At 41.6% G+C, this 16,081-nt stretch overlaps 2 protein-coding genes across 38 annotated transcripts in view; one reads left to right on the forward strand and one right to left on the reverse strand.

Moving 5' to 3' along the window:
- Positions 1 to 3,143, forward strand: part of SRPK2 (SRSF protein kinase 2) — a 289,404-nt gene extending 286,261 nt beyond the window's left edge. For all 29 annotated transcript variants that reach the window (XM_051849704.2, XM_051849706.2, XM_051849713.2 and 26 more), the window contains one exon: positions 1,495 to 3,143. In XM_051849704.2, coding sequence (XP_051705664.1) covers positions 1,495 to 1,679 — 185 coding nt within the window. In that variant the 3' untranslated portion in view covers positions 1,680 to 3,143. The remainder of the gene's footprint in view (positions 1 to 1,494) is intronic.
- A 1,536-nt stretch (positions 3,144 to 4,679) lies between these two features.
- Positions 4,680 to 16,081, reverse strand: part of KMT2E (lysine methyltransferase 2E (inactive)) — an 83,764-nt gene continuing 72,362 nt past the window's right edge. For 7 of the 9 annotated variants that reach the window (XM_017342740.3, XM_070071173.1, XM_051849696.2 and 4 more), the window contains 10 exons: positions 13,763 to 14,017; positions 13,461 to 13,605; positions 12,213 to 12,463; positions 11,792 to 11,848; positions 11,097 to 11,660; positions 9,863 to 10,152; positions 9,079 to 9,167; positions 8,853 to 8,978; positions 8,589 to 8,686; positions 4,680 to 7,674 (listed from right to left, as the gene is read on the reverse strand). In XM_017342740.3, the coding sequence (XP_017198229.2) occupies positions 6,166 to 7,674; positions 8,589 to 8,686; positions 8,853 to 8,978; positions 9,079 to 9,167; positions 9,863 to 10,152; positions 11,097 to 11,660; positions 11,792 to 11,848; positions 12,213 to 12,463; positions 13,461 to 13,605; positions 13,763 to 14,017 (3,384 nt within the window). In that variant the 3' untranslated portion in view covers positions 4,680 to 6,165. The remainder of the gene's footprint in view (positions 7,675 to 8,588; positions 8,687 to 8,852; positions 8,979 to 9,078; positions 9,168 to 9,862; positions 10,153 to 11,096; positions 11,661 to 11,791; positions 11,849 to 12,212; positions 12,464 to 13,460; positions 13,606 to 13,762; positions 14,018 to 16,081) is intronic. The other 2 variants (XM_070071170.1, XM_051849697.2) reach the window with 1 other exon arrangement.

A 16,081-nucleotide genomic window follows, 5' to 3' on the forward strand; every position in this document is an offset into this window, starting at 1 on the left:
GCAGGGGCCCAAGGACTTGGGCCATCTTCCGCTGGTTTCCTGGGCCACAGCAGAGAGCTGAATCGGAAGTGGAGCAGCTGGGATCCTGGCACTGCAGGCGGCAGCTTTACCTGCTATGCCACAGCGCTGGCCACTGTGGTTCAGTGCTTACGCTGGAGCTGGAAGCTTATTTTATACTCCAACCCTGTTAACAAGAAACCGTCAGAAAACACTCATTATCCAGAACCCTGTGCAGATGCAGGGGGATGGTGTGGACATAGCAGTGGGTAAGCGCACACAGTGCTCAGGCGAGGCGCAGCAGGTGCTGACAGGGTCGTGGGCCATGTCCCCTTTTGTTCTGGGATCCTCTGTGATTGTCCTTTTTTGATATTAAAGGGGGAGGGCAGTGGATTTCTAAATTGAGCTGAAGAAATGAGTGAACCAGACCCAGCAGGCACAGCGCTGCTTCTCTGCTCTGCCTATCACGGAGACAGATGGAGCTGGCTGGTTACCCGACAGCAGGGGAAGTGGGCTGCTGCCCGCGTGCTTCCTCCCTCCCTGCTGAGGCCTGGCTGGGGGCAGCTGCGGCCTCGGCCCCTGGCTCCCCCGTACTGTCTGTGTCTGTAGCCCTGGCTCAGGACGCACTCCTGGAACTCGAAGGAGACCTCCCCCTGGATGGGGCTGGGGTGGCCTGTGATGAGTTGTTCCGCAACTGGAAACATGACTTTGGCCCTGTTACGAAGAAAGCCCTTAGCTTTCTTAGTTTGTTAGTCTTTCTGGTAAGTCGGAGCTGCTGGAACCCTTACATTTTGAGAAGTGTAACTTCAGGGTTCACAAATGGATGTCCTGGAGTCAGGGTGGACATTGAATGCAGGTACACGAGTGCTGTTTGATTTGGGTTGACCTCTGAAGCTGTGCCATCCGGCACGGGAGCTTCCAGCTGCGTGTGACTATTTCAATGTAGGAAAATGAAAATTACAACTTTAGTACTCCAGTCACACCAGTGCATTCCAAGTGCTACTTAGCGACTTGTGACTAGTGGCTGCCATCATGGCCAGCACAGATGAAAAGTACAGCTTGTCCATTTCCCAAAGTTCTGGAGGGAAGGTCCTCCCTTTTCTCTTAACTAGGGATGTGCAGAAATAATGGTACAAGGAACTCAACTGGTGTACGTCCTACAGCTTTTCCTAAGCGTGCTTGCAGATTGCAAGATTCCAGGTTGGCCGTGAAAACAGTCTGGGTGCTCAGTACACCTTCTTTATTTAAGGCACCTCAGCTCTGATGTGAATGAACCATTAACCCCAGTTTGCATCTGCTGAGCTTACTTGAAACATGACCTGGTCATGGGTACATTTAATGATGATTGAGCGGGGCGGGGCGGGGAGGCACCTTTTTTGTTGTTATCAGAAAGTGTCCAGCAGACAGGTTGTCTGCTTCCGGAAAAGCCCGTGGCTGGACCAAGTGTGGGAAGTGCAGGATCGGAGCGCTCTTGACACTGGCCGTTCTTCCCCCTAGGAGAGCTGCGGCACATCACCAAGCTGAAGCCCTGGAGCCTGTTTGATGTCCTTGTGGAAAAGTATGGCTGGCCCCACGAAGACGCTGCGCAGTTCACAGATTTCCTCATCCCCATGCTAGAAATGGTTCCAGAGAAGCGAGCCTCTGCTGGCGAATGCCTTCGGCATCCGTGGTTGAATTCTTAGCAGATTCTACAAATCCAGCATTCTGTGCTAGCACATGTTTTCCAGTGCATTGGACCTAAACGGGGACTCTCATTCTTTAACAGGATTGCAAGTGAGCTGGCTTCATCCTCAGACCTTTATTTTGCTTTGAGGTACTGTTGTTTGACATTTTGCTTTCTGTGCACTGTGGTCCTGGGGAAGGGTAGTCTTTTGTCTTCAGCTAAGTAGTTCACTGACCACTCTCTTCTGGAAACAATAACATGTCTCTAAGCATTGTTTCTTGTGTTGTGTGACATTCAAATGTCATTTTTTTGAACGAAAAATACTTTCTCCTTTGTGTTTTGGCAGGTTTTGTAACTATTTATGAAGAAATATTTTAGCTGAGTACTATATAATTTACAATCTTAAGACATTATCAAGTTGGAACCAAGAAATAGCAAGGAAATGTACCATTTTACCTAATTCTGGCAGAGGGACGTCATTCCTGTATGATAGTGCATGTGAATGCGCTCTGTGAATGTGAACTCCCACCAGGTGTGGGACGAGGACTCAAGTGCAGAACAGCTCCAAGTCTCGAGTGCTTTACAGCCTGAGCCGCATGCGGCAGATTTTACTGCTCCGAGGAGCTGTGCAGACTTTTCATTCCCTAACAGTCCGTTCATGTTGGACTCGAAACGAAGTGGCTCTGGTTTACAAGGTGTCACTCCCCATATGGCACCTTAAGGAAGGAAAAGACATGCTTCTCGTTCTAAAATATGCATTATGATTTAGCAGTCCCATTTGTATTTTTTGCATATTTCTAAAAGTACCTTTAAAGGAAAAGGGTGATTTCCCTTTAAAAATGTGATGACTGGGTACTATGTGGTATTGCCTCCTCCAAACACTGTTAAGTTAAATACATAGATTAAATTGGACAAGAGAAACATGTTTGGTGTGTGGAATGGAAAAAAAAAAAAAAAGAAGCCTCTGTTTTTTCGAAAAGCTTGGTCGTGTTTGTCTAGCACACGAGGTATGGGGTTTAGAGTTTGCAGTGCAGTGGGCAGAACGCTCCTCACAGCTCGGAGGTGACAGTGGTCACGCGCATTCTGTGGCTAGAACAAACTGTACGCGGTTGCTCATTGCCTTTCCATGAACGGAGTGGAGAACATGATTTTCCCTTTGCAGGTTGCACACAGTAGTGTCTATGCATTTCCTCAAGATCAGTTGTAGAATCCAGGACACAAACCATAGTAGGCAATACGATTTTAGAATGTAACATATGAGGTATGTTTAGCCTCTTTTAGAAGTCAGTGGAGTGAATGTCTCTTTATTTTAAATTTTACATTCTTAAGGTGCCTCGTTTTTCTTGACTTTGTCCATTAACTTTTACCCATATGCCTTTGCAATAACTAGATTGTGAAAAGCTAACAAGTGTTGTAACAATAACCCATTGTTTGAGGTGCTTGCAGTTGTCTTAAAAATTAAAGTGTTTTGGTTTTTTTTCCAGCCATTGCCTTGATCATTGCCCTATATTTGAAGTGATAAAATCATCATGACTTTCTACCAGGGTAGTGGCATCAAAACTAAAGGAAGTAGCAACATTGCTGTCACAGCAAATACAGTGCAGAACATGCATTAAGGCTTATCATTAGGGAATAAAACCGAAGTTTTGTTATGGGCAGAAGTGTTCTGGGGAAGATGGCTACAGTATAGGTTCATTACCTAGAATTTCAAGTGATCCTTTCTCATCTTTCATCAAAAACATAGTAACTGCATTCTATTTGAACATCTCAGACTTTCGTTTTTGAAGAACAGCATTCACCATGAGAGAACAAGACACATAATCCTCTAAGGAATTAGCTCTAGCACATGCCACCATGAGGTAGAGTGTATCACCCATCCGTGTAATGTGCATGGACAGTTTGTCTAATAAGGCTTTAGGTTACCTTTTAGATTGTGTGACACATGGTAGCTGTGGACCAGTGAGGCTATCCACGATTTCCATAGGAAACATTTTTACAAGAACCACAGACTATGTATGTCTTCCCTATGTCTGCAAGAATTTTTACCAGGATAGTAGTGCACTTGAATGAAATTTTTTCTAATACAGGTTTTAGCGTACATTGGAAAATAAACTAGCTTAATTATGAATTTTGAGGGGGCATCCTTTCAGGTGAAAACAGCCTCATCAACAGTGTAAGAACAATTGTTCTAGAAGGACTACACATTTGTGTTAGGTCTGGTCTGGTGGTTGGTTGATGAGGAATGCATATGAGCTAATTGAGAACTGATGGCTCTGCAGCTCAGAGCAGTTTCATTTGAATCTTGTGTTGTGTCTTTTGAGTCCATGTGAAGTCTTCATAGAAAATGACAAGCTGTAGATGATGTATGTGATTATAGTGGATTCGGAGGCTGGCTGGCTGGAAGTTGGCAGAGCAGCCACCCAAAGGCAGAGTAAAAGTATACGATCTTCAGGAAGACAGAGATGCTTTTCAGGTGAAAACTGATTTGTTTCTTCCTGTACCTGGACCATACAGGATAAAGAAAGGAAACTTTTTTACAGGAGTACAGACCTTCAGCTTGTATTGATAATTATTTCTTAAATTCCACTTTTCCCTCCCATTTAAAAATAATTCTAAAGAAAATTTGGTAGGTGACAGCATTTGAGAGTAAAAAATAAGATTTTGCAGTTTACACAAAAGCTTTTGAATACATTAATGTACGTAGTAGCAGAATTAAAAACTGAGCAATTAAAAATTGTTAGAAAGTTGGTCTTCTCAAAGAGGTGAATTTTGAAAAAGCTACCAGATGTGTGATGTGAAGGCATTTCTTTTCAGACAAACATGTCAGAGCATCCCGTAGTGATTGCTGAGTGGAATTGTGTGTGACATGGCAAGGACGGCACACTTGACCAGTGTTCTTCTAAGATGTGAAGCTCATTTGGGCCCTACTGTGCCGTGTGCGTGCACCGTCGTTAGCTAATTCTCAAAAGGAAATGGAAATTAAGTGAAAGTATAAAACACAACTTAAAATACTACCAGATCTCATTCAGTCATTTTTAAGTTTACTTTTTTTTTTTTTTTTTTTTGATGCAGAAAATTTGTATACTGTGCCAATGAAAACTCTGTTGACAGTCATTACTGTTGGATATACTGTAGTCCTTCTGAGAGGTAGAAGACAAAGGCTGGGAATTTTTTTTTATTTTTCCAATACTATAACTAGCATTTTCTATTTCAGCAATAAAATACTCACTTTAGAGGTCATTTTCATTTCACTTGAATGCTAAGAACAATGCCTTTTTCCTTAATTTTATACACCCTAGACAAATTTAAGGAAAGATAACTTCCCACGAATTTTTTTAAAAAAAACTATAGATGCTAATGTTAAGGTCTTTAAGTCATTTCCAATCACTAGGTCCCTTCTGTATTCTTGTGTTTTAGGCAAAACTCTTCATATTTCAAAACAGTTGTAAATTGCAGTCTATCACTGTTATCGTGTATAATGCGTTAATGGTCTGGATTAATTTTGTTGATGTCAAAATTCTTAGTAAATTTACACAGCATGACCAAGTAGTTTTCCTGTGGCTCTTGCTCCTGCAAAAATGTCAAGTAGGAACCATTATAGGAACAATCTTATTGCTTCTAGCTACCATCCAACCGAGGTAGTAGTTGCTAAAGAAAATTGAAGGCTCCTTACAAATTGTATTTGGAATCTTTTGTAAAAACACTTGAACAGACCTCAGTCTTAGAACTTGTACAGAACAATTTGGTAAAACTGACATAATTGTGATTTATTAACATGAATTAAAATGCCCAACCAGTGCTTCAATGTGACAGTATATTTAAAATAAAAAAAAAGGAAATTAAAGGTCATGTACTGTACTACTTTCACAAAGATCACACAGTTTTGCAAGACTTGTCATATGTACAATGCTGTATACGAAAGGAGAAAAGCTGTAAGCAGTTACATGCGCAGGAGAGACGCAGTATTTACAGTCTTTCAGGAGACAATAGAAATCGTCTGTACAGTAAATTACATTTTGCTTGCAAATAACCAGTAAAACAAAATGAGCCATGTCCACACCAAACTATAAAAATCTGTATTGCGTTTTTATACCTAAGATGCACCCACAGAACTGCTGACAGAAAAAAAAAAAAGTCCTCATAGTGCCATTACTTAGCTGTGTACTAATGCACATGTATAAAATAATATAGAAAATATTCACTAAATGAATTTAATTGCAACAATAAAATTTAAAGATCATGTAGCATTAAACCTACTGCCAGAAAAATAGCTGGAATGTTCACTTACAAAATAAAAGATCCTAATACTGGCTTAACAGCACATTTTTAAAGGAATTTTGAAAAGCAAAACTGAGAAAAATACAATGAAAGAGCACTGGTGTTTTTTTCTTTTCTTTTTTATACAAAGTTTCATGTACAAGCTTTAAAAAGTACCTTTAACAGGTACATATGAAATATACAGTTTATCTTACAGAACATTTTAAAAAATGTTTTTGGAGTCCATTTTAATGCCACCCTGAACCATGGTAATTGTTCTGAAATGTTGGTGGCACCTGTGCTCTGTGAATTGGAATCTGTCCAGGTACTGGAGATGCCTGTTGAGGTCCTTGAACCCCATGTGGCAGGGCCACAGAGCCAGGATGAGGACAGAACCCTGAAGCAGTAGGTGTTGGAATACTGTTTGGTCCTTGGGGCTGGAGATGAGGACCTGCGACTGGTAGTGGACAGTGTGGCCCTGTTCCAGAAGGCTGGTGTTGGGGTCCCGGTCCCAAAGTGGTATGATGTGTGGCTTGTGAGGGGTACGGTGGCACAGCTGGATGAGCACTTGCTGGGAAAAGTGGAGGTCCTTGATGGGGTGGGTGATGTAAGGCTTGACTTGACGTGGTGTGATGCCCAGCAGCCAAAACACTGGAAGGCGGTGGGGGCGGGGGTGGGGGCGGGGCCGAATTTACAACATGCTGGTGTTGTGCTTGTAGACCTTGAAGTCCTGGGGAAGGATGGGGCGGTGGGTGGTGATGTGGAGCTGGCCCAGGTGGGGGAGGGGGTGGTGGTAAGTGGTGCCCCGCAGTTTGAGAATGAATGTGCGACCCAGGGGTGACGGCATGAACAGGCCCTCCCACGTGAGCCACAGAATGTTGCTGATGGGAAGTGGGCTGTTGCACAAGGTGGGGTCCTGGAGCAGGTGGTGGCGGAGGAGGGGGTGGGACTACAGCAGCAGACGTCTGATGGTGAATGCTAGGGTTCTGAGTGGGCAGAAAGTGCCCTGGAGTAACATGGTGTCCTGGAACTGTTTGCTGGCTTGTGGTGCCAGGAAGTGCTTGATTTGGTCCTGATGTAAACACAGTTTGTTGGGCAAGACTACTTTTGAGCTGATTATAATTCTGGAAGCTTGCAGAGGGCTGCTGGTTTTGATAGTAAGACGAAGAAGAAGGAGGCGGAGGGGGTGGAGGAGGTGGCGCCGTGCCGTTCAGGCTTTGGGGGTTAAACTGACTGTACGTTGCCGAAGATTGTCCTGAGGGGGTCTGGGTAAATAACGCTCCTGAAGCTGCCTGCTGAGTGCTGGCTTGGAGGTTCTGTGCTGTTGGATAAAAATTCCTCTGAGGCTCTCGCTGAGGTGTTCCGACTTGAGGTGACTGTGAGTGATGAGGCCTGTATGGAGATCCTAACTGCTGGGAAGGCGGCTTTGGTGAAAGGTAGCCATGCTGGACAGGGGTGTGAGGCGTAGACGACTTGGGAGGATTTTCTATATGGGGTGATGGAGGACAGTGCAATTTCGTTGGGGCAGAAGGCAGCTTCTGTGAGAGTTGCTCAGATGAACTGCGAAGGTGTGGCTGAGGAGGAGGGTTCTTGGAAAGTGCTTGGGTGTTGCTTGGTAGCTGTTTCTGTTGCAGCTCTGCTTTTAGGTGAGCACTGTTCTCAGCTTCCGATACAGCCGCTGCCTCCCAGTGGGGATCTGGCTGCGTGAGAACTTTGCCATGTGGATGAGCAGGAGTTACAGGTCCCGGTGAACCAGGCTATGAAGAGAAAACAAATCATACAAACTTTATGTAATGACAAAAACTTAAAAACCATTTTATGTGCCTTGAGTTGGACTCTTGTTGGTTTTTAAATATGAATTTTTAAAGAAAGAAACTATACAGGTTGAGAATGGTCCATTTTTATAAAGGGTTGAGTTGTTGAAAGGTCACTTTTTTCAGTAGCTGTAACAAGTTCTCAAGTAAGATTTATTGGAGAAAAGATGAGGAAGCAGTCACAATGGTCTTGAAGTTGTATCTGCCTGTTTTCCTTAAAGCAGTGAAACCTGTTTGAGCTGTACACTCTAAAAGAACTCTAACAACCTTAAACTTCTAGAGAGTTTCAATTCCATAATTGAAATTTCTACATCCAGTCTAAGGATAAATTTAGTTGGGTAATGTTTTTACTTCTATTTTTCATTCCTCTTCATCATTTTCCTTGAAAACTTATTAAATAATCCAAGACTATTTAAATGCATGTGATCTTTAAAAAAAAGAAAAGAACTCAATACTGGATCCTTCATTTATAGTTTACAGTGCTACCCACGGCATATTAGATGCTCACAGCCTTATGACCCAGAGTGGACAGCACTCCTGTTAAACGGCTGTCCTCTGACCCTCTGCGTCTAGAGCATTACCTGGCTGGCCACGACAATGCTATGAATTTCCCAGACACCATCAGCACAGAGACAAGTGGAAGCTGCTGAGGTGTGCTTTGTAGGAGCTTCAGTGTTCCATTACAGTTGTCAGACACAGTTCATTGTGGCAGAATGAATAAAGCAGTAGACACAATTGAGTATATCTGATAGGAACAGTGTCCAGAATTCACAAATTGCTACTTGCTATAGCAGAAAAAAAGTCTGTCTGCGTATTACCACTCTGAATGCGGGCACTCAGAAGATCCGTGCAGTTACCTTGCTCATTTTGGAAGGGCTTTTACAAGTAATCTGAGAAGTATCTGGGGACAGACATTCGTTTGTGGTCATGGGTTCTGGATTCTCAGGATCAGCATCTGTAAAGCAGAAGAAACCTACAGTAAATGTAAAATTACATGATCAATACTGCCTTCTAGTAGCGCTAGAAAACACTGTACAGTGTGCTTTTTAACAAAGGCTGTCTTTTTTGGATTTAAAAAGGTATTTAAAACAATAACCATGATCGGTCATCTGCTTACTGACCTTCCACAAGTTCACTGAAAGAAGGGACTAGGCCCTTAGCTTGCAACTGGGGAATGTGATTTGAATGAGATGAAGGTGAAGACTGAACATGACTCGGTGAACATGACACACAGGGTGATTCGCCCCCTGGAGATGAAGCAGAGCAGACCCAAAGAGCGCATTAGAGCTGCAGAGAGCGCAGTGCAGTGGAGCGGACGCAGCTCTGCTGAGGGAAGAGCGCACTTACCGCCGTCTTTGTCTTTGCGGTGATCACTGAGCAGCAGAGCTCTCTGATAACTCCTCTCTCTCACTTGTTCTACTGAAGTGGAGGCGGTCCTTTAAAATAAAATCACAGCATGCTCAATTCAACGAAGCTACTGCCAGCTAGAATATGCTTTGTCCTTTGATCAACATGTCTTCTCAGACCAAGGCTTTGGCTCTACTGGGAAAATACTTGGGTGTTGAGCTTTGAAATCAGCTAATCTGTTGTTCTGCTAACTGTTCCCCAAACTGAGATTTTTACGTTTCCGTTGACCTGAAGAACTCAGTCAGATTCCTTTGTTCTCCACCAGTTTCTTGGCGAGAAAGGAGGAGGGAGGAGTTGGTGATAGCATAGAATATTAACTTTCAAAAAATGCCACTTGAGATTATTAAAAGTGCTAATTATACCCCTCACAACTGGCCTTGGGTCAGAACTGTATGCTCTCAGGGGAGGAGGAAGCTTAGGACCCAAGGAGCAATGTGGACATGACCCAGCCTATCTGTGGCTGCTTCTGTTCCTACTAAAGAAACACCCTTCTTTCAAGGTAACTGACAGAGGCTTAGAGAAGACAACTTGCATGAAAAATGTGAACAAGTTATCAAGGAGTAAAAACAAGCAGCTATTTAAACCCCATCAGCAAAGAGCTTTCAAAATGAGGACCCCAAACCAGTATCTGCCTACCCCTGGGAGCTGACCAGCAAATAAGCACAACAGGTCATTAACCCAAAGCTGGTACTTCCCAGAGTAGCAGACTTCCAAACAGGCTTACCATTGAGCTTCTGGGTCATTCTTCTCCGTGGCAGTAGCTTCCTTAACAGGACAGTTATTGCTGGTTTCTTCAAAAGCAGCACCGTAAGCTGCAGCTGGTGTTGGGAAGGGCAGGCTAGCGGGGTTTTGGACTTGCTCCCCAGCCTCACTGCTGTTGGCGCACCCATCGCCACTGGTGTTGCCCATGTGGCCACTTGCATGAGGTGATACACTGACCAGTGCAAAGTTTTCGGACTTAGAGCCACTTTTCCGAGCTTCACGTTGTCTCTTACGGTATTCTAGCAGAGAAACCTTAGGCAAGAAACAAAAATGCAGATCTTTCACACTTGACTCAAATGGTAGAATTCTTTTTTTTAATCTTCTAAAGGGAATTACTATATTTACATTGGAAAAACTATAAAATACAGTTATTCTGAACAAATAATTACTAACGATTACCAAATATCTACTACATGCCAGGTACTGTACTCAGGTATTTACATACATTTAATCCTCACAACAGTCCTATGAAATAGATATGTTATCATCCCCATTTTACAGGTGAGGAAATTGAGTAACTCACTCACTCAAGGTCACACAGCTGGTGAGTGTTGGAGCCGGGATTCGAACCTAGGTCTTACTTGAAAGCCCGTGCTCTTTCCACTATACTACATTGCTTCCCACAAAGTTGCCAACTGGACTCTGTTACAAAAATTAAAAGCACACATCACTAAAATTCTTGACTTATAAAGCAATAAGCCTGTTAACAAAGTAAGTGTTGTAGCTCCCTCCCATTCTTTGGCAATAAGGCATTCCGATTGTCTGAAATAACCATTGGTAAACAGAGAGCTTATTTATGAATACATAATACTTTTAGGCTAATACTTTTGAAGCATTCTTACATCCATGGCTTAAATACTGTAGACAGTTTGGATGCAGAAAGAGGCGTGCCTTTTATATACAAGGTTTGCCTATTCTATAAGGGTAATAACACAGATAGTATTTATTCTTGGTGAAATAAATCAACTTGAGGTTTCTGTCTCTGAAACCATTGCTTCCTATAAAGAATCTCTCATTTTTTTTTTACATTTCTGTGTACATTTTTTAAATTAGGTGAGCATTATCAAAAGTTTAAAAATGTACACATAAAATTTTAACCTGAATAAATTAAGAATGCCTTCCATGATTAATATTTTAACTACCAATTACCCTCAACAGTAGTATTTAAAAAAACAATAAATTGTTAAATTTGTAACCTTTTTCTTTTGTGGTGGGTTCTGGGGTGTGCAACTCCCGTCGATCAAATTGTCATTAACAGTCCGTCCGAAACCAGACACAAGCCCGTCTTCAGCAGTACAAAACACAGCTGTTTCCATAAACATGCCTCTAGTATCATCCTGCATCAGGCACTTTGACTCACTTATTCGGAAGCCTCCTCCAACCTCCAACTGATGTGAGGGTGTCAGGTCCCTCAAGTTGGAGTTCACTGAGAAGTTAACGCCTGTTCTGTCAGGACTCTTTACCCAGGAAGAATATAGTGAGCCCCGTCCAGAGTGAGTGGGGTCCAGCTGGCTGCTGGGCTCCGTCCTGTCGTGTGCAGGTGTCTCCATGGATTTATGTAAGGCAGGTGGCTCGACCGCATCGAGTCCCAGGGGAAGGTCTGACGCGAGTTCTTTTTCTCCAGGACATTGCCTGTTGACTTCAGGCCTGTTCCTAGGGCTGGTATAACCAATGGTCTTTATTTCTTGCAGACCCAGCTCAGTTAAATTGGAATTTCTAAAAGGCCCCAATGTTAACATGGTTGAAGATCTGTCATATCCCTGTTTGTGGAGGTAACAAAAGACAAATAACCACATCTTGGTACTGCTAACTTCAAAATCTAGTAATGCAATTTAAAAATAATGATGCTAAGAAAAAAGTAATCATGTCCCCCTTCTTTAGCAGTACCGACCTCTTGGCTGTAAGTGCGTCTCTTTATTTCTGGAGAACTTTCTGGGGAAGAAATATTCTAAAGAAAAAGAATTGAATTGAAAATTAAAATTCATAACTATACCCATGGGATTTATAGAAATGAAAACTTAAAATGAGAAACTACTACACAGACTTAGGTTTTAGAAGACTTTCTTTCCTGTTTTATTTCCGTTTCCCAAATATTTGCTTTGAAGTTGATACATACGTTATCAGTCATTTAAACTGCATGGATGAAGTTATGCTCACTTTAGTAAAAAATATTTAATTCCTATAAATATGTTTCCAATTTTTTCTTATAGTTTCTCAGAATCCCAGTTGTTAAAAGAAAACAAAAACACCTCTTAAATCACATCTCCAAGGGTTGGAGAAAAAAAATTTTTTTTTCCATTTAAATGTCATACCTCAAAGTGCATGGTGTTTCCTGGTGTACCAGGAGTTACCGGGGTAACTGGTGAATATATGGGTTTATAACCATTTCTACAAGTTTCATCATCCGATTTCATCCGTGGAGGAGTGGCAAATGATGGGTCTGTAGGAGTAATGTCTGCGTGAGTTGGTGTAGCATATGGTGACGGAGTAGGTGTGGAGGTTTCTGAGTACACAGAATCCAGCAACTGATAAAGTCTTCGTTTTTTCAGTGGTGTAGTTAAATCTGTTGGTGAAATGATTAGCTATAAGAAATACTGCTGGTATTTGCTACAATCTAATATATTCTGGGAAAGAAAACATCAGTAGTAGTAATGATAGTAACTTTTACCCAAAACTAAATTTTATGGTTTTAAGCAATGGTATTAATATGAACCAGTCATCCCCTTTACTACCAAATCAGTTCATTTCACAATTAGCAAACATTATCTTGCCTGAAAGTTTGTAGGCCTGGGGATGGGGATGGGTCTCTAAGAACTCTTACAAGTACTGATCTTATTTGCACTGATTTCTAAGAGTCCTCTTGAATCCACGTGGAAAGCATCCAGAGGCCAATAGTAAGCCTTTAAAAATTTCACCATAGGTGCCAGTGTTGTGGCACAGTGTGTTAAGCTGCCACCTGCGATGCCTGCATCCCATATGAAGGTTGGTTCGAGTCCAGCTGCTCCACTTCTCTGATTCCAGCCCCCTGCTTAATGTGCTGGGGAGAGCAGCAGAAGATGGCCAGGGTCCTTGGACCCCTGCCACCCATATGGGAATCCCAGATGGAGTTCCAGGCTTCCCAAACCTGGATGTTGTGGCCATTTGGGTAGTGAACCAGCAGACAGCAGATCTCTCTCCCTCTTCTCCTCTCTCTCCTAACTTTGCCTTTCGGATAAATAAATCTTTTAAAAAATAATAATTTACAACCATAAACCCCAACATACATGATACTGTAAACTGAGATTTTTCTGTTCCCAAAGTATTAAGGGGACAGAAATTGTTATGATTCTAAAACTAGACTGTGTAATAATTAGAACATGATCATTACAAAGTTACACATAAGGACTCTTCAAAAAGTCATGGAAAATGCTATTATGAGAAAATCTGTATGCATGGATTTCAAAATTCTTTTGCACCAAAACTAACATCTTTTAATTCTATTTTTCCTTTAACTTTCTGGAATCCCCTTACATATCCTACCACATTCTTCATACTAAAATAATAATGAAAAGAAATCCTACCTGGAAAGGAACAGCTGTCATTTAACAGTAGTGGACTTTTGTTTTCACCATTTACTGTAGGACTTCTGGATCTTTCTTGACAGGGTGAATTAAATCTATGTAAAATTGCTGAATTTTCTTCTTCTAGAGCTTGTTTCAACCATCGCTAAATAAAGGAACAAGAAATAAAGAATCAGTTTGTAGCACTGTAGGGCCTATGAACTCAGTTTATTTCAAAAGCATTTCACCACCAAGAACAGTACTAAGGAAAGACATTGGCATTTTGCTTATCCTCAATTTTTAATTCTCAAAGAAAAGTTTACCTTTTTGCATGAGCCAGAAATGTTTTCAGTAGGTTCTTTCCTTCTCCTTTTTTCTGAGAGGAATGGTGAAGTAAACCTAATGTAATGCTTAGGAGTCGAGTATACGTGAGGACTGTAAGTGAGACCCGGTAAAGAATTGAGTTGTGTAGCGAGCACTTCAGGATCTGTGGTGATGCGGAGAGGCCTTTCTGAAAGGCTGTCTGAAGGCTTTCCTGTCTTCTCGTTCTTCTCACTTAACCATTCATTGACCAAGTGCTAGAGAGAAGAAAAATTTGGATCACTAAATATGTAATTGCACAAATTCTCCAACAGAACATTCTAATTTGAAATTAGAAACATGTATTGCCTATGATGATAAATTGGGTGATTTAGAGCATTCCACATAGAAGGTCTGAAAAAAATCTGTACGTCATTCTACATTTCCTTGGTTATCTACTATTATCCTGAAACTTTTCACACTATTTTGTGTGAGCAAAACTTAACTTTTATAAAATTTATGTTACATAAATACACAAATGCTTTTTATAAATTTTTTAAAGATTTGTTTATCTGAAAGGCAGAGTTACAGAGAAGGAGGGAGAGAGAGAGGGAAGTGGAGCATCCATGGGGCCGGCGCTGTGGTGCAGTAGGTTAATCCTCCGCCTGTGGCACCGGCATCCCATATGGGCACCAGTTCTAGTCCTGGCTGCTCCTATTCTGACCCAGCTCTCTGTTATGCCCTGGGAAAGCAGTAGAAGATGGCCCAAGTCCTTGGGCCCCTGCACTCATATGGGATACCAGGAGGAAGCTCCTGGCTCCTGGCTTCGGATTGGCGCAGCTCTGGCTGCTGTGGCCATTTGGGGAGTGAACCAACAGACATAAGACATTTCTCTCTGTTTCTCCCTCTCACTGTCTATAACTCTACCTCTCAAATAAATAAGATCTTTAAAAAAAAAAAAAAAAAAAAAGAGCATCCAGGACACGAACCAACACCTATCAGCACTGGCCCCCAAATGCTTTTTAATATAATAAAATCTAATAGAGCTCAGTATCACAAACACTAAATAAATTTAAATTTGTTCCTGCTTCTATTAGAGGTAGCAATTGTTCATTTTGTTGGAAAAATTTGATTTTAGGCAGTGCTATTCTACTCTGGCTGCCCATTAGTCTCCTGGAGACAAGTATGGGGGTATATACCTTAAAAAAAAAAAAAAAACTGTCAGCATTGACAGTCACTGATGTAAAAGTTTAAATATCTCTTAAGTTCCTATGCTCTGAAGATTTACATATTCCTTAATTCTGTTCTTTTATGTAAAATAAATATACTTTATTGACTATATAAATACACCCCGGTCCTAAAGTATAAAGATTACTCACTTTTTTAAAAGCTCATTATTTAGTAACATTTTCTCTACTGTCTGGGCTCTTTCCCTACTCATCAAATGATATTTTAGTTTCTCATTATAGATATGTTATAAATATGTGCATTTGTATATTCACACATACAGAAATATGTTCAAATAATCTCATCCTGTCATACAGATATGACAGTACACAATTTGGTGTTTTCCTTTCTCTCTTTTTTCTGTATGTCTATGTCTAGGACAAACAGTAGTGGTCACTCTGTACTCTGGAGCCATAGAGCCCCAGGAGCAGTGTGCAAGGGATGGGGCCTGGCTTTGCCACTTGCACTGTGACTGCAAGTTTCGTCAACTTTTCTACACCTCGGTCTTTATGTGTAAAAGAAAAAAGTTTTAATAATACCTGGTTTAGCATATAGTGTGGTGACGATTTAAAGAGTAAAATAACATAGATAAATCTCTTACAGCAGTATCTGGCACAGTGTAAGTGCTTTATGTTAGTAAACTGAGTGAGGCCTTTTGGGCGAATGATGATAATTTGGTACTCCATTAGATAGTATGTTGTGTAAAGTAACAGTGAGGTGGGTAATTTGGTGCAGAGGTTAAGATGCTGTTTGGAACACCCACATCTCAAATCACGAGTGCCTGGATTCAAACCCCTGCTCTGATTTGCAATCTAGTCTCCTGCTAATGCATACAGGAAACAGATTGCGTTCCAAGCTCCTGGCTTTGGTCAGGCCCAGCCCTGGCAGTTGCAGGCTTCTGGGGAATGAACCAGTGAATGGAAGATCTGTCTGTATGTCCAACTGTCTCTATCTCTTTGCCTTTTGAAGAAAATGAAAATTAAAAAAAAAAATACCGTAAGCAAAACTTACAGGCAGAGGCTTTTAAGGTAATCAGATAGGATAGAGGAGCCTCCATTTCACACCAAAGGGATATGTGAGCCCCCACCTCAGACCAAGTACTTAAATCAATGTGT

This window comes from Oryctolagus cuniculus, chromosome 3 (assembly GCF_964237555.1).
Source record: "Oryctolagus cuniculus chromosome 3, mOryCun1.1, whole genome shotgun sequence".
In the NCBI taxonomy this organism is placed as follows: Eukaryota; Metazoa; Chordata; class Mammalia; order Lagomorpha; family Leporidae; genus Oryctolagus; species Oryctolagus cuniculus.